At 41.1% G+C, this 22977-nt stretch overlaps 1 protein-coding gene across 1 annotated transcript; it reads left to right on the top strand.

The window, feature by feature from the left end:
* The first annotated feature begins 2230 nt into the window (after positions 1-2230).
* ZNF599 (zinc finger protein 599) lies at positions 2231-20681 on the top strand. Its single transcript, XM_059044366.2, is given in 7 exon segments — positions 2231-2454; positions 2456-2602; positions 2604-2664; positions 2667-2692; positions 4628-4754; positions 6951-7046; positions 17930-20681. Coding segments are annotated over 7 exon segments (1998 nt in total). The 5' UTR covers positions 2231-2439; the 3' UTR covers positions 19456-20681.
* The last annotated feature ends 2296 nt before the right edge of the window (positions 20682-22977 follow it).

The following is a 22977-nucleotide window of genomic DNA, read 5'->3' on the forward strand; positions in this document are numbered from 1 at the left end:
CCCTATAACTTAGAGCCCACTGAAATTATTCAAACTAGTTGAATATAAATTGTTTACCCTGCCCTGTCTGTTAGTTTGATAGGAATTGTATTAAAACTATATATCATTCTGGGGAGATTTGGCATCCTTACTGTGTTCAGTCTTCCAATTCATTAACACAAAATATCTTTCCATCTATTTATATCTTTAACATATTAAAGTACAGATTTATAAATTCCTTTACTTCCATTTGGACAATATAATGGATTTAGAACAATTTCCCCATATTAAATTATGTGTTACTGAGGATATACATGGTAAGTTCATCTTTCTAACTCAAAAAGGAAACATGATTTTGTATAGCTAATGAGTGGTTGTATAAATGCACAAACACACCTTTCTTGTATACTTATTCCTTTTATCATTGCAGAATTTTCAACTGGAATCACTTTACTTTGACCTTAAACATGATCTTTAGATTGTCATTTTGTGAGGGTTATTAATTTCACATTTTTTGGCCTTAAATGGTCGTATTTCACACTGTTCTTGGAAGGTACTTTGCTGTGCATAGATATTTCAGCTGGCAGGGGTTTTTTTCCCAGTAGTTTATGTCCTCCACCATGTCTTTGACTGGCAGTTGCACATCAGGTCTGAGTAGAAGCCACATTTAGCTTTGTTTTGAGCTTCCTGATCTTAGAGGAACAAAATCTTGACCAGATGTGTAATATGACACATCACTCTGAGATTCTAAAATTTAGATGAGGTCAGAGACAGCACAGGGTTTTCGCTTGTCACATTAAGGAGTAAGTGAGAGTGTGGAATGTAGAGGATAAATAATAAAAAGGATACCTGATGACAAAATTAAAGGGTTGTGCTAGAAACTGGCTGGGTGGTCATCAATCCATTTGGGGACCATGTGAATGAGTTGCGGGTAATGGAATAGGGGCAGAAGTGATTGTGAAGCTGTCATCATTATGTTTTCTCATTTCTGCTCCATCCTTGGAATGCCTCTTTGGACTTAACGCTTTCACTTCTCACAACCCCCAGGATTTACTGCCATCTTCTTGTGTACTCTTAAGTTTGGGTGATGGGTTGACTGTCCCTTGATGAGAACAAGACTTGGTGACCCTGAGACCCTGGATGTTAGACTTGGCTGTCTCATGACCATTCATTTGTGCCTGGCTGCCCTGAAGGCTGGAAGGGTGAGGTCCTGGTTCCTATGAATTAAAAATGAAAAATAACGTCATCTTAACTAACAAACTAGAAACCATGTCAACTTTACTCTTCACTTAGGCCTGCTGGCAATTACTCCTGGTGATGCTAAATTTTGAATCACGTGGCCTGTAAGGAAGTATCCCTTGGGCAATAGATTTACCTATATTATGAAACTCTGCTGCATGGACCATTAAAAAAAAAATTACATGAGCCAAATGGTACAACACTCTATTATGTAAAAGTCTTAAACACTACTTAGGAGGCTTCTTGTTGAGCCAGAGAGTCAATATATTTCATGTTTTGACAAATATCAGCAATGACTCTGCAAAGAAGTATATCAGACTTATTCTCACAGCAGTGTATGCCAGATCCTTGTGAAGACATTGCTAATAATACTAATATAAAATAATAATAAAATGACAGCAAAAGCTCTTAAGTACTTATCATTATGTTAGGCCTAGTGCTAAGCACTTTTTAGTTATCTCCCAGGAAGTAGATAGTTTTGTCTCATTCACTGGAATTTAGAGAGTCCGGTTCTTAACTGTGTTGGAGCATTAAAATCCCCTGGAGGGTTTAAGCACAGGTACGAAGCCCCACCCGAGAGTACAAGATTCAGTATGTCTGAAGTGGGGCCTGAGGCCTTGTATTTGCAACAAATTCCCAGGTAATGCTGATGTGGTCTGTGGGTTGGAAACCACGGATTAGGGGAACACTTTAAATTACTATCTTAAAGAATAATCTTCATTTTTCATTGTAAATCCTGGCTCAGAGAGGTAAAACGCTGAGGCAGGAGTACAGAGCGGAAGGTCAAGGCATGGGTCACGCGTTACGGACCTTTAAGGGCGGGGCATTGCGTGAAGGGACGAGAAAATCTGCGTGCCTTTAAGAAGAAACGAGGCCACGCCCCCTCTTTGGAACCTCAGGGTACAGTGTTCACAGAAAACAGGAAGTGAGCTCCCCGGTTCACCCGGATGCAGTCAGAAATTACGTTACCCACAAGGCAGTGCCTCGAACGTCGGCGGCGGGCGCCGAGTAATGACGCACTGTGGAGGCGGGTGTTACCTGCTGCAGCTTGGGCGGAGCTTCTGGCGTCGGGTCTTAGGGCGTCGTTTGGAAGTGGCCGGTGTGTCCTTACAGGCCTTTCTGGCTGGAGCACTGGGCATTGGCCGCCTCTCAGAAAAAGGTCTTCAAGACCGAGCAAAGGACCGCGAGGAGAATGGGACCCACCTCTATCTACGCTTTTGTATGAGCCGTGACCCGCCCTTCGAGCGGGTTGTCAGCCGAGCACTCTCCGAGCTCGGCCCCAGCTTTCGGTCTCCGCAGGTCCCGGAGGCGGCTCCCGGGGCCTTGTGCGCATCCCAAACTGCGGACACTCAGGTCTCAGGTGCCCCCGCCCAGGGCTGGCCTGGAGGAGTCGGCTGAGCCCGCTGGACCGGCTTTTGTCGCCGCCTCTCGTCGTCCCGCTCTGCCCACTGGCCCCATGGCGGCGCTGGAGCTGGTGAGTGGAGGGTTCCGCAGGCCCCATGTGCGCTGGGGTCGCTGTCAACACAATTCCACTCGCTATGATATAGGGAATCCCGGGACCTTTCGCCTTTCTCTCTTAATAATCTCGGATCTGGAGGTCCAGTGAGAATTGAGTGTGGGAACGACAGTGCTAATCATTTCCAACCCAGGCTTCTGAATCCGGGCCAGGGGTTCAGGTGTTATAAAGAGAGGCACCCATTTCTGGCTCTAACCTTGAGCTTGTCGATTGGCCTTCATTCCCTCGGGTCTAAAATTGGACTATTAACTATTTTCCTCTCTCGGTTGAGGGAACTGGAGAGGATATGCGTGTGACGTGTGTCCTTCAGTGCTCAGCAGGACCCAGAGAGCATCACTCTCTATGTGGTTTCCAGAGAGGGACTCTCCTGGTCCTGCTATTATCTTAGTCTCACACCCAGGTGGAGTCTGACCCTCAGGCCTCCCTGCCTCGGGCCTCAACCCAGCTGAAAGCTGGAAGACTGGGATGAGAGAGCCTCTCGAGCAGAGGTGGGCGCAGCGTTTTTGAAATTGGTGCTCCTCTAATAGGAGTAGAAGTTCCCTGGACAGACCAGAAGACAAGCCAGTCACTGAATTTATCTTTGCAGATGCCATCTGGGTACTACAAATGAAGTTGGGTTGCCACTTATGGCAGTGAACCCATTTTCCTAGCACATTTACTTATATTTGAAAAGTGAATCCATTACAGTATTCCTTAATGACAGTGCATAGGAATGTTGTGTCTCAAGGCATGTAAACACATGGACAGGCCTTAAGTTATTCTTCAGCATGCCACCTTGTTTGCTCTCATCATAGCTCTGATCACCTTCAGAACTTCTCTTATTTACCCATTTTTCCTCACCTGACTTGCTCCCTAACTTCATTCCAGCCTTGTTCCACATCCACTCAGAGAGGTCTTCCCTAGCTGCCCCATCTAAAGTCTCCGGTATCATAAAGTCTCCCATAATCTTTGTAGTCATCTCACTCACTTTTGGGTTTTTTTCGGAGCCCTTAGGGCCATATGACTTTATCTTGATCATTTATTTAGTTTCTTGTCAAGGATCTTTCCTTGACAAGAGTGTGAGTCCTGTTCTCTGCTTTATCCCCAGGCTTAGAAGAGTGCTGGGCCTGTACCAGGTGTTCAGTAAGCAGTTGATGAATAAAGATTCTACCGTCTGGGGCTCCCATCATACTTAAATCTAACTCCCCCACCGTGGCTGAACCAGAGGGTCCGGTTTCAAATCTTGCCCCTTCCCATTAGACATATGACTCTGGGCAGCTTGACTTTGAGTCCCCATTTGTTGATTGTGAAATGGAGACAGTGATGGTGTTTACCCCATGGGCTGCAGGAGGATTAATGAAATTCACAAATACACACTGAGCACTGACATGTGCTGGGCGCTGCAGTGTTTGCTTTATGAACATTTTCACTTAAATTCCCACAACAACATGGTGAAGTTGGTACTATTATTGTATTAATGTGGAAATTGAGGCTCAAAGAAATTAGCATCAAAAGGCTGGATTTTAGCCCCAGGAAGTCTAGCTCCAGACCTAGAGACTTTTAGTTGCTTTAACACAGCATCTAAAGCCCTTAGGTGCAGGCAAACAGTGCAGACCAGTGAGGCTCAGCTGCTGCTGCTGTTATCATTACTTGAATTACAGTAATGGACTCACAGTCCACACAAGATTACCATTGTTTTGTGTCACTCTCCAGTGGATTCCCATATAGGTGACTTTTCTCTCCTGCACCTTTGTATTCTACCAAAGGCACCATCTACCTCCCTCCTGAGCCCAGCAAAGACCTTGGTTCTTAGAAGATACTCAGTGATTCAGGCCTTGGGTCTCTCTGGACTTTTGCCACTAACCAAGCAGTAGACTTGTACAGGCACCCCACCACCTCTGTTTGACTTTCCAGGCATTGGTATCATTTGAAGATGTGGCCGTAACCTTCACTGGGGAGGAATGGAGACATCTGGACCTGGCCCAGAGGACCTTATACCAGGAGGTGATGCTGGAGACTTGTGGCCTCCTGGTCTCACTGGGTAAGGCCTCACCTGTGTGGTACCCACAGCCTCTTTCATTCCACTCTCTCTCCCTCTAAGCATGGCTGGTTGAGAAGACCTGAGGAACCTGCCTTCCCTTCTCCCTCCAGCCCCAGCATGTTCTTATCTAACCTCCTCTTGCTTGGTTTCCTTGTCTGTATCAAGGATTGTTGTATAACAAACGTAGTTCTTCTCAACACTTTTACCCAAGTGTCCAACATAAGCTGACCTCAATCTGACATCCTTATTCCAGATTCCCATGATCTGGAATTCAGCTTGATTGGGTCAGATGTCCTCACAGCCCAGTTAACAGGACCTGTGGTTAATGGGACGTTCTCCAAGAACATGGTGAATTAGACAGACAGGAAGCTATTAGTCATCAGTGCTACTGGTGTCTTTCTAAGCAACACAATCTCAGCTAAAAGGCTTCTTTGACCCCTGGTACCTGCACAGTCGTCCCTTATGTCCTAAGGCCTGTGCCTTGCTTCTCCGAGGCCATGGCAGTTAATTTTAGAGAGTACACAGACATATTTTCAAACGGCATTGATGGGCATCTGAGAAGGCTATTTCTTTATCCTTTCTCTTTCCTGCCTCTTGACTTGTTGAGAGAGTCTGGGCTTAATGCTGAGTCTTCAGCATTCACATGGCTGTTGGCTGATTTCCCCTTCAGCAGAAAGAACAGTCAGTCGCAGGACTCACAGACGAGTCAGCAGTATGAGCTTGCTGGGACCATGATTTTTTTTTTTTTTTTTTTTTTTTTTTGCGGTATGCGGGCCTCTCACTGTGTGGCCTCTCCCGTTGCGGAGCACAGGCTCCGGACGCGCAGGCCTAGCGGCCATGGCTCACGGGCTTAGTTGCTTCGCGGCATGTGGGATCTTCCCAGACCAGGGCACAAACCCGTGTCTCCTGCATCGGCAGGCGGATTCTCAACCACTGCGCCACCAGGGAAGCCCCCATGATTATTTTTATCATATTTTTTTTAGTAACCTTCCACTTAGCCCCAGTGAACTAGTATCTTTAAAGTGCTTAGACTAGAACTGGGAACATAGCAAGTGCCACACATGCATTTGTTATATATAATAAATTAATAAATCCCAAGTGTTCTCCCACCTAAACCTTAAATGTCCACTTTACCCAGAAATGGTTACCTCTGACAGGGCTCTCCCAGCCTTGTGTCCCACATAGTCTCTTCCAGGAGGTCAGTCATCAGTGAAGTAAATCCAGTGTTATTTTATGACAATTGTGATTAGTTGTTGAAAGGAGACGTCGGGGAATAGTATTGCAGGTGGAGGGACCAACACGAGCCAAGTCCCTGAGGGGTCAGGGAGCTCAGGTCCAACAGAGGCGAAGGAATATCTGGTTCACCTTTTCCATGGCCCCATCACTGAGCTTGGTGCCAGGCAGACATCAGTGAACATTTGCTCAGTGACAGCTGGGTGCACTCTGGCTTGCAGTACAGGATTTTCTAATCAGAGTTTCTGTGGTCCTGGTGTCTAAGTCATTGACTTCTCTCCATAGTCCTCCTGTCCCTTAGCCTTTGAATTTGGCAAAATATATTTGGCTGCATGTACCAGAAAACCACCTCATACAGGTTTCACCCTGAACAAAGTTTATTACTTCACGTAATGAGAAGCCCTGAGGTGGTGCTGGCTCCTGGGTTGGTATCTACCAACCCAGTTGTCTCTGTTTGTCTGCTTTCTCTCCTTGGTCCAGATCATCAGGCCAGCATCCTTGAAGTGGCCACAGGATGATGCAGCAGCCAGTAAGGCAGCAGGTCCCCACATTCAGCCCTGTCTTCCCAACCTGGATTGAAGGCTTTTTCTTCAGAATGGGTAGCAATTTTAGGTCATGGCCTACCTCAGATAACTGACTATCAGTTGAGTTAGGCTAGTGTTTTTAGCCATCCTTGGGCATCAGAATCACCTGGGGAGCTTTGAAAACAACCAGAGCTCAGTTTTTATGCCCAGAGATTTGGTTTCATTTGTTCTGTGTTTAGAACCAGGCGTGTCTTAAGTAGTTCTGATGCATGGGAAGGTTGAATCTTATGGATTTAATTAGGGAAAACCTTCTGGAAGGAGTCATCCCCTTTCTGGGGTTTCATGATGGTGTGTTAAAGGTGTACACTCCAGTATACTTGAGAGTTTTCCTTTTGTCTTTACCTGTATACCCATGCCCCATTTATTTCTCCACGCACAGGGCATCCTGTTCCCAAACCAGAGCTGATTCACCTACTGGAGCATGGGCAAAAACTAAGGACAGTGAAGAGAGGCCTCTCCAGAAGTACCTGTACAGGTGGGTGGCTTGGCAGCTGGCAGACTACCAGGGAATGACTGTGTCTGAAATTCCATGGGCAGTTTCTTTTTGCAGCCTTCCTGGGGTCTTAGGTGGTCATGGAGCACTTTGAACTATGTTTCCCCTGTCTTCCCAATCCCATCACATTCTTTGTCTTTACTAGGGTTGAAATGTGATATACTGGGTACGAGATGAGCTGTAAACTTGGCCACTTACTAGCCTCATGACCCTGGGAAAGTTTCATGATCTCCCTGTGCCTTTGACGTCAAGTCAAGGCTGAGTTGGTGCTACCTGCTATAAGAGATAACTCCAAAATCTTGGTGGGTCAACTGGTTAAGACTGTTTCTCATTTGTGCCATGGTATAATGTGGGTCAGCAGGGTAGCTCTGTACCACATACCTATTCAGGGACCCAGGTGTATTCTATTGTCAGTATGTGGCTGTAAGGTGGCCCTGGCATCATCCAGCTGGCCAAGAGGAGCAGGAGAGAAGGGGAGTAGTCATATCCACTTGCATATGTAGTCACTTCCATTCACATTCCATTGACAAGAACTGGGCATTAGGCTACGTGTTTTGTCATAGAAATGTGGCTTAGCTTTGTGCCCAAGGACAAAATACCAGGGATATGATGAACATATACTCAGTTTGCTAAACTTAGCCTAAATTAGAAAAAGATAGAGTAATAATAGTTTCTGCACCACTGTATTGTTTGGGAATGTAATTAGATAACTTGAAACTGCTTATTAGGACATTGCCTGACGGAAAGTTAGTGGCTTAATAAATTTACCTACTAGTAATATTCATATATTATTACTCATAATGAATAGAGAACAATGATATCTCAAACTTCCTTCCAGATTCAGAAAAAACAGTCCTTTCTTTTTCTGCAGATTACTACCTCCAACTATACTTTGCATTCCCACTCTTTTCTACCTGCATCCAATCATTTATTTATCTATACATCCCTGCATGCATCCATCCTTCCATTTGTAAATGAGATATTCAAAAGCAGTCCCTAGCCTTGTCATCTTCTTACCCTCCTGTCTTGTAAAACCTCAAGGGGACATTAGCCTTTGTCAGCCCCACTTCAAGTGTGTGGATAGCACTGATGCAGATTCATGATCTCTCCCCTCTAGGGTTCCTTCAGGCTGCTCAGCCAGCCAGTGAGTATCTCTGGCCAGCGCCTCTTCAGCCCTGCTGAGTCTGTCTCAAGCCTTCACCCCTTCCCGCAGTTCTCCATCTTCACTTGAATGTTTCAAAGGCACTTCACACCCATCATTCCTAAAAAGGACCTCATGATCTTGCCCACTCCTCTCGTCTCCCCATTTCAATTCATGGCCTTGCCATTCACTAAGTTGAGAAAGCCAAAAACAAACTTGAACAACCCCTCAACACCTCCATTTTCATCATTCCAAATATCCAGCCATACCTGAATCTTGATCATATTTCATCATATGTTTCTCCTGAATCCATCATCTCCACCAATTCCATCAGTTCCAGCACTGTCACCCTAGTCCAGGCTATAGTCATCTTTTGCCTGCATAATGGTAACAAATTCCTAACTGATCCCCTCCATATCTGCTCTGTGCCTCTGATCAGCTTTGTGTCTTACATCCACTTCCCCGTCTACTCACACCTTATTCCAAATATCACCACCTCCCTAGCCACTGAGATCTCAGCATATGACCTAGTTCATTTTGAAAATAAAGGCCATTCACTTGTTTTTCTGGCCTTCTAACCCTTACTGATTTATCCCTGTGGCTTCCTTCTCACTTCTCAGAAGAGTTCTCATCCCTGGCCATGGCTAATTCCCCAAGCAGCGTCTAGGTCATACCTTCACCTACCTTCTCAGGTGTATTAATGATCTATTGCTATATAGCAATATTAAAAGTCACTCATTATTTAATATTAAAATATCACTCATGTATTATCTCTTATCTGTGGATCAGAAATCCAGGCACAGCTTAGCTGGGTCCTCTGCAAAGCTGCAATTGTAGGCAGCTTACAACATGTCAGCTTACTTCTTCAAATCAAGTAATGGTGTGAGACACTCCAGCAAGAGAGATGTTACACATATACTTTATCTCTTACATCTTACGTTCTGTCACCTTTGTTATATTCTGTTCTTTAGAAGTAAATAAAGGTCCTGCTAGGATTCAGGCAAAGGGTATCAAAACTATGTGAACACCATGAGGCAGGGATTATGGGGAACCATACATGAGTCTGTCCACTGCATCAGGAATGTGCATCTTCATTTATTTCCTACTTCTTGTATATCTCCATCTTCTCTCTGCTGAACATAAAAAACGTGGTCAAGTTTCTCACACTTAAGGGAAACATTAAAAAATAAAAAACGCTCTTGGCTCTCCAGTGCCATCCAAAAGTTGTTGACTGTATTTCAGCTGAACTACCAAGCTTCTTCGAGGACTTTTCTCATTCTTAGAAGAGACATCTACACAGACCTCCCCTTTACTATTTTCTGTAATTTTTGTACTGAGGGGTAATTTACACATAGTGAATGTACAAATATTAAAGTTCATTATTATGAAATTTCACATATATATAAGCCAGAGTATCCACCACACAGGTCAAGAAATACAGTATTTCCAGCACCTCTCAGGCTTTTTGTGCTTCCCTCCTTATTAATATCCCCTTCTACAAAAGTAACCAGTGTTTAGACTCTGTCACCATAGATTAGTTTGGAAGGTTTATAAATCGAACCCCACAGTACACAATATTGCTATGTCTGTCTTCCTTTGATAATCATTATGACTCTGGAATTCACCCATGTGGTTGCATATATTTGGAGTTAGTTTCTCTCTGTGCAGTATCTCAATGAATTAATAGATTATATATACCTGTTTTCCTGTTGATGGACATTTGGCTTGTTCTCCATTTTTGGAATATTATGAAGAATGCTGCTATGAATATTTTTTTAACATCTTTATTGGAGTATAATTGCTTTACAATGGTGTTAGTTTCTGCTTTACAACAAAGTGAATCAGTTATACATATATATATGTTCCCATATCTCTTCCCACTTGCGTCTCCCTCCCTCCCACCCTCCCTATCCCACCCCTCTAGGTGGTCACAAAGCACTGAGCTGATCTCCCTGTGCTATGCGGCTGCTTCCCATTAGCTATCCACCTTATGTTTGGAAGTGTATATATGTCCATGCCACTCTCTCACTTTGTCACAGCTTATCCCTCCCCCTCCCCATATCCTCAAGTCCATGCTGTAGTAGGTCTGTGTTTTATTCCCATCCTACCCCTAGTCTCTTCATGACAATTTTTTTCTTAGATTCCATATATATGTGTTAGCATAAGGTATTTGTTTTTCTCCTTCTGACTTACTTCACTCTGTATGACAGACTCCAGGTCCATCCACCTCACTACAAATAACTCAGTTTCATTTCTTTTTATGGCTGAGTAATATTCCATTGTATATATGTGCCACATCTTCTTTATCCATTCATCTGTTGATGGACACTTAGGTTGTTTCCATGTCCTGGCTATCGTAAATAGAGCTCCAATGAACATTTTGGTTCATGACTCTTTTTGAATTATGGTTTTCTCAGGGTGTATGCCCAGTAATGGGATTGCTGGGTTGTATGGTAGTTCTATTTGTAGTTTTTTAAGGAACCTCCATACTGTTCTCCATAGTGGCTGTATCAATTTACATTCCCACCAGCAGTGCAAGAGTGTTCCCTTTTCTCCACACCCTCTTCAGCATTTATTTTTTCTAGATTTTTTGATGATGGCCATTCTGACCGGTGTGAGATGATATCTCATTGTAGTTTTGATTTGCATTTCTCTAATGATTAATGATGTTGAGCATTCTTTCATGTGTTTGTTGGCAATCTGTATATCTTCTTTAGAGAAATGTGTATTTAGGTCTTCTGCCCATTTTTGGGTTGGGTTATTTGTTTTTTTTGTTATTGTGCTACATGAGTTGCTTGTAAATTTTGGAGATTAATCCTTTGTCAGTTGCTTCATTTGCAACTATTTTCTCCGATTCTGAGGGTTGTCTTTTGGTCTTGTTTATGGTATCCTTTGCTGTGCAAAAGCTTTTAAGTTTCATTAGGTCCCATTTGTTTATTTTTGTTTTTATTTCCATTTCTCTAGGAGGTGGGTCAAAAAGGATCTTGCTGTGATTTATGTCATAGAGTGTTCTGCCTATGTTTTCCTCTAAGAGTTTGATAGTGTCTGGCCTTATATTTAGGTCTTTAATCCATTTTGAGTTTATTTTTGTGTATGGTGTTAGGGAGTGTTCTAATTTCATACTTTTATATGTACCTGTCCAGTTTTTCCCAGCACCACTTACTGAAGAGGCTGTCTTTCTCCAATGTATATTCTTGCCTCCTTTATCAAAGATAAGGTGACCATATGTGTGTGGGTTTATCTCTGGGTTTTCTATCCTGTTCCATTGATCTATATTTCTGTTTTTGTGCCAGTACCATGTCTTGATTACTGTAGCTTTGTAGTATAGTCTGAAGTCAGCCTGATTCCTCCAGCTCCATTTTTCGTTCTCAAGATTGCTTTGGCTATTTGGGATCTTTGTGTTTCCATACAAATTGTGAAATTTTTTGTTCTAGTTCTGTAAAAAATGCCAGTGGTAGTTTGATAGGGATTGCATTGAATCTGTAGATTGCTTTGGGTAGTATAGTCATTTTCACAATGTTGATTCTTCCAATCTAAGAACATGGTATATCTCTCCATCTGTTTGTATCATCTTTAATTTCTTTCATCAGTGTCTTACAATTTCCTGCATACAGGTCTTTTGTCTCCTTAGGTAGGTTTATTCCTAGATATTTTATTCTTTTTGTTGCAGTGGTAAATGGGAGTGCTTCCTTAATTTCTCTTTCAGATTTTTCATCATTAGTGTATAAGAATGCTAGAGATTTCTGTGCATTAATTTTGTATCCTGCTACTTTACCAAATTCATTGATTAGCTCTAGTAGTTTTCTGGTAGCATCTTTAGGATTCTCTATGTATAGTATCATGTCATCTGCAAACAGTGACAGCTTTACTTCTTCTTTTCCGATTTGGATTCCTTTTATTTCTTTTTCTTCTCTGATTGCTGTGGCTAGAACTTCCAAAACTGTGTTGAATAAGAGTGGTGAGAGTTGGGCAACCTTGTCTTGTTCCTGATCTTAGTGGAAATGGTTTCAGTTTTTCACCATTGAAGACGATGTTGGCTGTGGGTTTGTCATATATGGCCTTTATTATGTTGAGGAAAGTTCCCTCTATGCCTACTTTCTGCAGGGTTTTTCTCATAAATGGGTGTTGAATTTTGTCAGAAGCTTTCTCTGCATCTATTGAGATGATCATATGGTTTTTCTCCTTCAGTTTGTTGATATGGTGTATCACATTGATTGATTTGCATATATTGAAGAATCCTTGCATTCCTGGGATAAACCCCACTTCATCATGGTATATGATCCTTTTAATGTGCTGTTGGATTCTGTTTGCTAGTATTTTGTTGAGGATTTTTGCATCTGTGTTCATCAGTGATATTGGCCTGTAGTTTTGTTTCTTTGTGACATCTTTGTCTGGTTTTGGTATCAGGGTGTTGGTGGCCTCATAGAATGAGTTTGGGAGTGTTCCTCCCTCTGCTATGTTTTGGAAGAGTTTGAGAAGGATAGGTGTTAGCTCTTCTCTAAATGTTTGATAGAATTCGCCTGTGAAGCCATCTGGTCCTGGGCTTTTGTTTATTGGAAGATTTTTAATCACAGTTTCAATTTCAGTGCTTGTGATTGGTCTGTTTATATTTTCTATTTCTTCCTGGTTCAGTCTCGGCAGGTTGTGCATTTCTAAGAATTCGTCCATTTCTTCCAGGTTGTTCATTTTATTGGCATACAGTTGCTTGTAGTAATCACTAATAATCTTTTGTATTTCTGCAGTGTCCGTTGTTACTTCTCCTTTTTCATTTCTAATTCTATTGATTTGAGTCTCCTCCCTTTTTTTCTTGATGAGTTTGGCTAATGGTTTATCGATTTTGTTTATCTTCTCAAAGAACCAGCTTTTAGGTTTATTGATCTTTGCTATCATTTCCTTCACTGCTTTTTCATTTATTTCTGATCTGATCTTTATGATTTCTTTCCTTCTGCTAAATTTGGAGGTTTTTTGTTCTTCTTTCTCTATTTGCTTTAGGTGCAAAGTTAGGTTGTTTATTCGAGATGTTTCCTGTTTCTTAAGGTAGGATTGTATTGCTATAAACTTCCCTCTTAGAACTGCTTTTGCTGCATCCCATAGGTTTTGGGTCGTCATGTCTCCGTTGTCATTTGTTTCTAAGTATTTTTTATTTCCTCTTTGATTTCTTCAGTGATCACTTCGTTATTAAGTAGTGTATTGTTTAGCCTCCATGTGTTTGTATTTTTTACAGATCTTTTCCTGTAATTGATATCTAGTCTCATAGTGTTGTGGTCGGAAAAGATACTTGATACGATTTCAATTTTCTTAAATTTATGAATATTCTTAATCATATTTTTTGTTGGCTATATAAGCATGCATTTCTGTTGGGAGTATACATACGAGTGGACTGGCTGGATCATGGTGTAGTTACATGATTAGCTTTAAAAGAAGCCATCAATCAGTTTCAAAGTGACTGCACCATTTCACATTCCCACCAACCATGTGTAGGAGTCCTCATTGCTTCAGATAAGTGAGCAGGTGGTATCTGCCCCTTTACTCTTTGCGTAGGGGTATTTCTCAGCACCACAGTACTAAAAATGTTCTTACAATTTATTGTTGACATTCTGATTGACAAATGCAACAACTGTAACAATGATAGGAGACAGTGGTCTAAAATTTACAGAACACTGGCAATGCACTGTGATGATTGATTTACATACTTTTTCTCATGTAACCTTGTTATGAACTGAATGTCTGTGTCCTCCCAAAATTTGTATGTTGAATCTCTAACACCCCAATGTGATGAAATTAAGATGTGGGGCCTTTGAGAGGTGACTGGGTTTAGATGAGGTCATGAGGATGGAGCACCCATGATGGGATTAGTGTTCTTATATGAAGACAAAGAGACCATGGCCTTTCCTAGGTGTGGTGTGTGGTGCTGGGGGTGGTGGGGAAGAGAAGGAGAGTTCTCTGGTGTCTCTTCTTTTTTATTTTTAATATTTATGTATTTGGCTGTGTTGGGTCTTAGTTGCAGCACGCGGGATCGTCATTGCAGCATGCGGGATCTTTAGATCTGGGCATGAAGGATCTTTAGTTCCAGCATGTGGGAATCTTTTCATTGTGGCATGCAGAATCTTTTGTTGTGGTGTGCAGGATCTTTAGTTACAGCATGAGGATCTTTAGTTGTGGCATGAGGCATCTTTCGTTGCAGCATGCGGGATCTAGTTCCCTGACTAGGGATCGAACCCAGGCCCCCTGCATTGGGAGCGAGGAGTCTTAACCGCTGGACCACCAGGGAAGTCCCCTGGTGTATCTTCTTATAAGGATACTAATCCTCTCAGGTCCCTACCCTTATCTTAACCTTAATTACTTCTTTAAAGTCCCTATCTCCAAATACACATTGGAGGTTAGGGCTTCAACACATGAATTTTGGTGGAACACAAATGTTCAGTCCATACCAAAATTTGTTTTTTGAGTAAATACAGGGCTATTCAGATATTGTTTTTTCTTGTATCAGTTTTGGTAATTTGAGTCTTTTAAGGAATTTGTCCACTTCATCTAATTATTCTTTCCATTACATTTTAAGATGGTTTCATCTCAAAATGGTAAATTTTATGTTATGTTTATTTTACCACAATTTAAATTTTAGGTATGTATTGTATATATCATTTTTATAATGCCATTAAAAACTGACATTCTCAAAAACTAAAGATTGTTCATTGTACTTGTGTATGTTTTGCTTTTTTATTTGAATATTATAAAAAGTATCCATTTATGTTGTTGTATAAGATTTGTACTTTTCATTTAACAGTACATTACTAAGATTCATGATGCATGAAGCTATAGTTTACTCATTTTTTTCTTCTGTAGTCATTTATATGAGTATAACACAATGTATTCATCTATTTTCATGGGAATTTTCTTGTTTCTAATTTTTTGTACCCACAGACAATACAGCCATGAAAATTCACATGCATGTGTTCTCACAAACGTGTAGGAATAATATTAGTAATATATTCTTAGCAATATTCTTAGTAATAATATATACTCTTAGTAATATTCCTAGGACTAGAATTTGGGGATTATAAGTTAAGCAAAAGGAGAACTTTACTAGATGATGCCCTGTTGTTTTCTAAAATAGTTATTTATACCCACTTACACTTCACCTGCCTTGTATGAACAATTCCATGGATCCATACCCTCTCTAACACTTGATAAGTTTTTTCAATCAGGTGACTATAAAATGGTCTCTCATTGTGGTGTTAATTTGCCCTTCCCTCATATCTAAGAAATATGAGTTATCTCTTCATATGTTGATTGGCCAATATACATCTTCTGTGAAATATCAGTTCATAATACGCTCAGTTTTCATTTTGGGTGTGGAGTGTTGAAGTCCCCAGCTCTAATTGTAGTTTTGTCTATTTCTCCTTTCAACTCAGTTTTTGGTTTGTATATTTTGAGGCTTTTATATTTGGTACATACAGATTTAGGATTGTTATGTCTTCCAGGTGGATTAATCTTTTTATCATTATATAATGTCCCTCTTTGTCCCATTTTCTTTGCTCTGTAGTCTGTTATCTGATGTTAATATAGTCCTGTGTTAATATAGCCATCTTTCTTTGTTTACATTTTTAAAAATTATATTTAGCTTACTCAGATTGATTATCTTTTATAAAGAATGCTTCTGTATGTTTATGAAATCTTCCTTTTTCCCAAGATCTAAAAGATAGTCATTTTCACCATTTATTAAAAGTTTTTAATCTTTAGCTTCTGACAGTTAAGTCTTAATCAGTCTGGAATTAATTTTTTGTTTTGTACAATGTAGAAATACAATTTCATTTTCTTCCATTGTGGCAAATAGTTTTTCTACATCCATTTATTGAATACAGTCAAGCCCCCTACATATGACCAAGTTCTGTTCCAAGAGCGCATTCATAAGTCCAATTTGTTTGTAAGTCTGACAAAGTTAGCCTGGGTACCCAACTAACACAATTAGCTATATAGTACAGTACTGTAATAGGTTTACAAGACTTCTCACACAAATAATACATAAAAAACAAACACAAACAAAAAATAAACATTTTTAATCTTACAGTACCATACCTTGAAAAGTACAGTAGTATAGTACAACAGCTGGTATACAGGAGCTGGCATCGAGTGAACTGGCAAGAAGAGTTATTGACTGGAGGAGGTGGAAGATGGTAGAGCTGAAGGATCATCAGCAATAGGAGAAGGGCAAGCTGCAATTTCACTCACACCTGACATTGATGGCACAGGTTGTGGTTCTGTGCTGGATTCAATTCTGTCTACCCTCTTGAAAAAAACGATCCAATGATGTTTGGATAGTAGCTATTTTTTTCTTGTCATAGATGACACGGTAGCACTGGATTGCATTCTGAACGGCTGCTGCAACCTTTGTGTACTGTTCTACGTTTGGGTCCTGTGCCTCAAAAACTAACAGTGCCTCCTCAAATAAAGAAAATCCCCTTGCCATTTCCTGCGTCATGAATCTCTTTGGTTCTTCAGTTACTTCTTCCTGTTGTCTCTCTTCATTCTTTCTCTGAGCGTCCAATTCCATCCAGTCTTCATTAGTAAGCTCCATGTTCGCATCTTTGAAAGTTCACAACTTGAAGTTTCGTATGTAGGGGACTTCCTGTATTCCTTTCTTTTTCCAGTTGTGTCTCTGCTGCTTTTGTCATATATCAAAGTTCCATATATACATTTCTGAGCTCCCAATTCTGTTTTTTCCTTTGACAATTTGACAGCTTATCTTATATCTATGCTACATCACACTGCCTTGGTGTATATGATTTCATCATAATCCTAATTCCTCAAAGGGCAAGTCCCCTTGCTTTATTCTTCTTCAGAAATATCCTGGTCTCTCTTATTTTATATAAATTCCACTATCAGCTTGCCAATAACCATGAAAAACCCTACTGGGATTTATCTGAAGTTGTATTAAATTTATAGATGAATTTGAGGAAATTTGGCAACTTTATATTATCTCTTTTCATATAAATCTTCATTAATGTGATATGTTTTCTGGTTTACTTCATCTAAATGTTATCTATTTTGAGTCTGTTCACCTAGTCTTTACTAGATATAATAGACTCAATATGTGCACCCAGTTGCTTATCACTGCCCCTGCCCCAACTTTCACACACTCCAGAATCCTAAGATTTTGTTTCTCCTCTTTCCTTGCTTCTCCACCATCCTGTCATCCTCTTGTCTTTGCCTGGCATTCAACATTCTCTCAAAACCCCAAACCTCTGTACTTTCAGTCATGTGCTACAATTTTTCTCCTAATTCCTCTGTCAGGGAATTCCTACTCATCTTTAGAAATAAGCTTATATAGCACCTTTCCAGGTAGCCTCCACTGACCTCTTTCTGTCTTCCATCTGGGCCAAGTTAGGTCCACCTTCCCTGTGCTGTCATAGCACTATGAGATGTTGGAACACAGTCATTATCATTACTCTGTCCACCCTCTCCCATTCTGGAGAGTGAAGAGGAGTCTCCACTCCAGATTTTCTATTCTGCACCAGATTTTCTCCTGGGTTACCTTTTAAAGATGTCAAGAGTCCAAGGATCAGTAAAGAAAGAAACTGTGTAAATCTGGGTTTAAAAGATGTAAAAATGCCATAGACAGTAAAAGCTTTTTTTTCCACCTTCATTCTTCCACTAAAGGGGTAATTTATTTTGTTCTGTGTTGACGTCACTAATAGGCACCTTTCTTATACTGGATTTCCTTCAGGTGAAAAAGCAAAACCTGAGATCACAGAGCTTACTGCTTCTCAGCTGGTCCTCACTGAGGGAACCCCTTTTGAAGAACGAGTGACACATGGAGCCTCAAGGCATTCCAGGCTGGAGCAAGCAAGGGATCAGGAAAAACTGTCAGAAATGCAGGAAGGGAACTTGAGGCCAGGAACAGACATCCACAAGGAGACATGCCCTAGGAAGTTGAGCCATAAACATGATGACTTTGAGACAGATGATAGTCTTTATTTAAGGGTTTTACAGGAGCGAGTCACTACACGAGATGTTCTGCATGAACGTGATTCCCAAGAACCAGGAAGAGACCCTGTTACTGATGCAAGGAATAATCTCTACAAATGCAAGGAATGTGGAAAAGGTTTTAGCAAGAGTTGGGCCCTTGTTCGGCATCAACAGATTCACGCTGGAGTGAAGCCTTACGAATGCAGTGAATGTGGGAAAGCCTGTCGTTATATGGCAGATTTCATTCGACATATGAGGTTTCATACTGGGGAAAAGCCATACAAGTGTATTGAGTGTGGGAAGGCCTTCAAACGCAGGTCTCACCTCACAGAGCACCAGCGTATTCACACTGGAGACAAGCCCTATGAGTGCAAAGAGTGTGGTAAAGCTTTCACCCACCGCTCCTCTTTCATCCAGCATAATATGACTCACACTAGAGAAAAGCCGTTTTTGTGCAAAGAATGTGGGAAAGCTTTTTACTACAGCTCTTCCTTTGCTCAACACATGAGGATTCACACTGGAAAGAAACTTTACAAGTGCAGTGAATGTGGAAAGGCCTTTACTCACCGCTCCACTTTTATCCAGCATAATATGACCCACACAGGAGAAAAACCCTTTTTGTGCAAAGAATGTGGAAAAGCTTTCTGCCTGAACTCATCCTTCACTCAACACATGAGGATTCACACTGGAGAGAAACCCTATGTGTGCAACGAATGTGGAAGGGCCTTTACTCACCGCTCCACTTTCATTCGGCATAAGAGGACCCATACTGGAGAGAAGCCCTTTCAGTGCAAAGAATGTGGGAAAGCCTTTTGTGACAGCTCTTCCTTAATTCAACACATGAGGATTCACACTGGTGAGAGGCCCTACGAGTGCAGTGAATGTGGAAAGGCCTTTACACACCATTCTGTTTTTATCCGACATAATAAGACTCATAGTGGAGAAAAACCCTTGGAATGTAAAGAGTGCGCAAAAGCCTTTTACTATAGCTCTTCCTTTACTCGCCACATGAGGATTCACACTGGAGAAAAGCCTTATGTATGCAGAGAATGTGGAAAGGCCTTTACCCAACCTGCAAATTTTGTTCGGCATAATAGGATCCACACTGGAGAAAAACCCTATGAGTGCAAAGAATGTGAAAAGGCCTTTTGTGACAACTTTGCCTTAACTCAACACATGAGAACTCACACTGGAGAGAAACCCTTTGAATGTGGTGAATGTGGGAAGGCCTTCAGCCATAGTTCATCCTTCATTCACCATCGAAAGATTCACACCAGAGTTTAAAAGATGTAACAAGGCCTTTTGCAGATGTGTTCACTTCAGTCAATTTTAGTGAACTCATACTGGTGAAATACCTTTCCTTTTGAGTATAACTATTCAGGGAAGTCTTTTGGCCAGAGAAATATCTTACTCAGTATCTGAAGAGAAACATCATAATTGTCATCTCTCTGAAAGCTTTTTGTGGCAGGTCATCTAAAGGGTCATACTAGAAATTGACCTAGCCTGCAGCTCTACACTACATCTGAGAATCATCCACGAGAGAGACTTAGTGATTGTCATGCATCTGGGGAAAATGTCAGCAACAGTTCTTCCTATGTTTATATTTTAAATCTATCTCAAGAGTATTTTAAAAGAACAAAGAGATGTAGAAGAGGAAGGAAAGAGAAATGCACGTGAGACTGCTTTCTGATTTCCCTGCCAAGCTATGAAAATTTTTCATTTGTGTGTGTGTGTGTATGCGGAGGGGATGAAGGGGGAGAGATCAAAAGGCTTCATCACCTTTATGTGTTTTCTTACATATCCATAGTCAGGAGAATTGGACCATTGGGGCAGCTCTGCTAACATTTATTAAAAGTTCTTTGTTACAAAACACTTGTCATGTCTACCGTTGAATATAAGGCCTGAGTCATGAAATATACATATACATACACACCTACATATGCAGTCGATTCTTCTAATTCATGGTAGTTATATTCTATAAGTTCACCACAAACACTGAACTAGTGAATACTGAACCATTGCTCCTAGTGGCAATACAGGTTTAGGTTCCTGTGAGCCTCTGTTCACATTTTCATCAACCAATCAATACATAATCTTTTTATTTATTAAAAAAAAAATTTTTTTTGGCTGCATTGGGTCTTCATTGCTGTGCACGGGCTTTCTCTAGTTGTGGCAAGCGGGGGCTACTCTTCGTTGCAGTGCGTGGACTTCTCATTGCGGTGGCTTGTCTTGTTGCGGAGCACGGGCTCTAGGCATGCAGGCTTCAGTAGTTGTGGCATGCGGGCTCAGTAGTTGTGGCTCGTGGGCTCTAGAGCGCAGGCTCAGTAGTTGTGGCACACAGGCTTAGTTGCTCTGCGGCTTGTGGGATCTTCCCAGAGCAGGGATTGAACCCGTGTCCCTTGCATTGGCAGTGGATTCTTAACCACTGCACCACCAGGGAAATCCCAATACATAATCTTCTATGGAATTTTTTTGTTTGTTTTTAAAAACACCTTATTTAATAAATGTTTCTTTTAAGTTACATCCAATATTTCATTATAATAAAAAATATTTTAATTATATCATTTTTGTGTATTCTATTGTACTGCTTTAACTCTTTCACTCAATCATACACACAGACAATACACATACAGTACTCATATAAAATAAACATGTAAACACTATACAGTACACTGCTCTACAGTACAGTCATGTAAAGAAAGTACTAGAAAAAATTTAAAATTAACCAAAATTTAAAACATTAACTAAAACTCTGATTTTGATAGAACTGCAGGATGTGTGATGGGGCAGTGCACTGAGTGGATTAATCTCCTGACCTTGGCTTGACCCAGGAAAACCAAAGGAGAGGTTGTTGCCTTGTTTTGCCATCTCTTCCACGTCTTTGTTGGTGGGTTCCACTTCCTTCTCTGCCAAAACTTCTTCCACGTCTTCCATCATGTCATTGAAGCCTTTTTTACTTATATGCCTTGTGATATGCATTATGTGTTTGACACTGTCCTTTATATTTTCTGTAACACCTTCAAAGCCTTTGAAATTTTTCAGGCAGTCTGGCCAAGCATTTTCCTAACAGTTAATGATAATAGTCTGCTTGTTATTATCCCAGGCTGTGCCAACACAATAACAGTGCATATAGTGACGGACATCCAGTAGTCCATCATGGTGGTTTCTTTTATTTATTTATTTAGGCCACACCATGCACCACTTGGAATCTTAGTTCCCTGACCAGGGATTGAGCCCGCATCCCCTGCAGTGGAAACACAGTCTTAACCACTGGACTTCCAGGGAAGTCCCATGGTGGTTTCTTTGTTGGTGTTGAGAGCTTTGCTAAAAAGCTCCCTCATGTTGTGCTTTTATTATGTTCTGATAGAGAGGTTGGATAACATGTGGTATTTAGGGGTATGAAAAGATCATTTAGGTTGGAGTGGGTATTTTCAATGCTGTCTTTTACGGTGTTTTGGTTTTTTTTTAATCGGTCTTCATCTCACGAATCCACAACTTTTGCCACTTTTCCATCTTTTTCTTAGATTCGTTACACTACTATAGATGTTACTTTTGTTGCAGGAAGGGGGATCCCTTCCAGGGCCCGAGAGTGGGCTCTTGTCTAACACTCGGAAATGCGTTGTCTGAGGAGACACACATGCTGACAAAGCAAGAGAGTTTATTGGGAAGGGATTCCCTGTGTGGAGAGCAATAGGGTAAGGGAAACCAGGAGAACTGCTCTGCATGTGGCTTGCAATCTTGGGTTTTATGGAAATGGGGTTAGTTTCTGGATTGTCTCTGGCCGGTCATTCTGATTCAGGGTCCTTCATGTTGGCACACACATTGCTCAGCCGAGATGGATTCCAGTCAGGATTCTGGGAGGTTGGAAGGACATAAGGACTGGTGTCTTCTCTCTCCTTTTGACCTTTCCTGAATTCTTCCAGTTGGTGGTAGCTTGTTAGTTCCGTGTTCCTTACCAGGACCTCCTGTTGTAACTCCTACAAGTGGCTACTATGTTGCCTGGCCAGGGCAAACAGTTTCAGTCAGTGTTTCCCCTGACACTTTTAACATTTCTGGAGTGGCCACATGTAGAGACTGGTGAAATTCCTCTTCCTAGTTTTGGATGTGCCATATTGTTGATTCATTAACATTGAACTCACAGCCAATAGCTGCATAAGTCATGACTGAATGAAGCTTATTTAACACATGTATTTTCTCTCTCATAGCCTTCTTGCACTTACAAGCACTAGACAGCACTTCAGCACTGTGCTTGGGCGCCGTTTTCAACAGCAAAATCACCCAAAAAAGCACAAAAATGTAAAACAGTGTGGCACTAAAGAGACTGTGAAAAGGACACTTTATAATATGAAAGCTGACACCAGAAGGCAGAGTGACACCATGTTTGACCTTAGCTGGTAACATGAATGATGGGCAACTCAAATTTTTTATCACTCTGCACATGTCTGCAAATGACTGCAAAAATGCTATGAGTATTGATTTGGGAGTTACAAATAAAGTTCAGTTAATAGGTGAATTCGCAAATAATGAGGATTGCTTATTAAAGATCACTGCTGAATTTTGTTATATTTGTTTGTTTTTTCTCTTGGCTTCATTTGGAATAGTTTCTACTGCTACATCTTCCAGTTTCCTAATCTTTTCTTCTGCTATGTCCACTCTCCCCTTCATCCCATCCAGTGTATTTCATATCATAATTTATAGTTTTTATCTCTTTTAGTTGGATTAGGGTCTTCCTTATATCTTTCATGTCTCTACTTCACATGTTCATTCTTCTAGCTTCTTGAACATATGGAATAAATTTTTCTGTTT

Source organism: Kogia breviceps, chromosome 18 (assembly GCF_026419965.1).
Source record: "Kogia breviceps isolate mKogBre1 chromosome 18, mKogBre1 haplotype 1, whole genome shotgun sequence".
NCBI lineage: Eukaryota > Metazoa > Chordata > Mammalia > Artiodactyla > Physeteridae > Kogia > Kogia breviceps.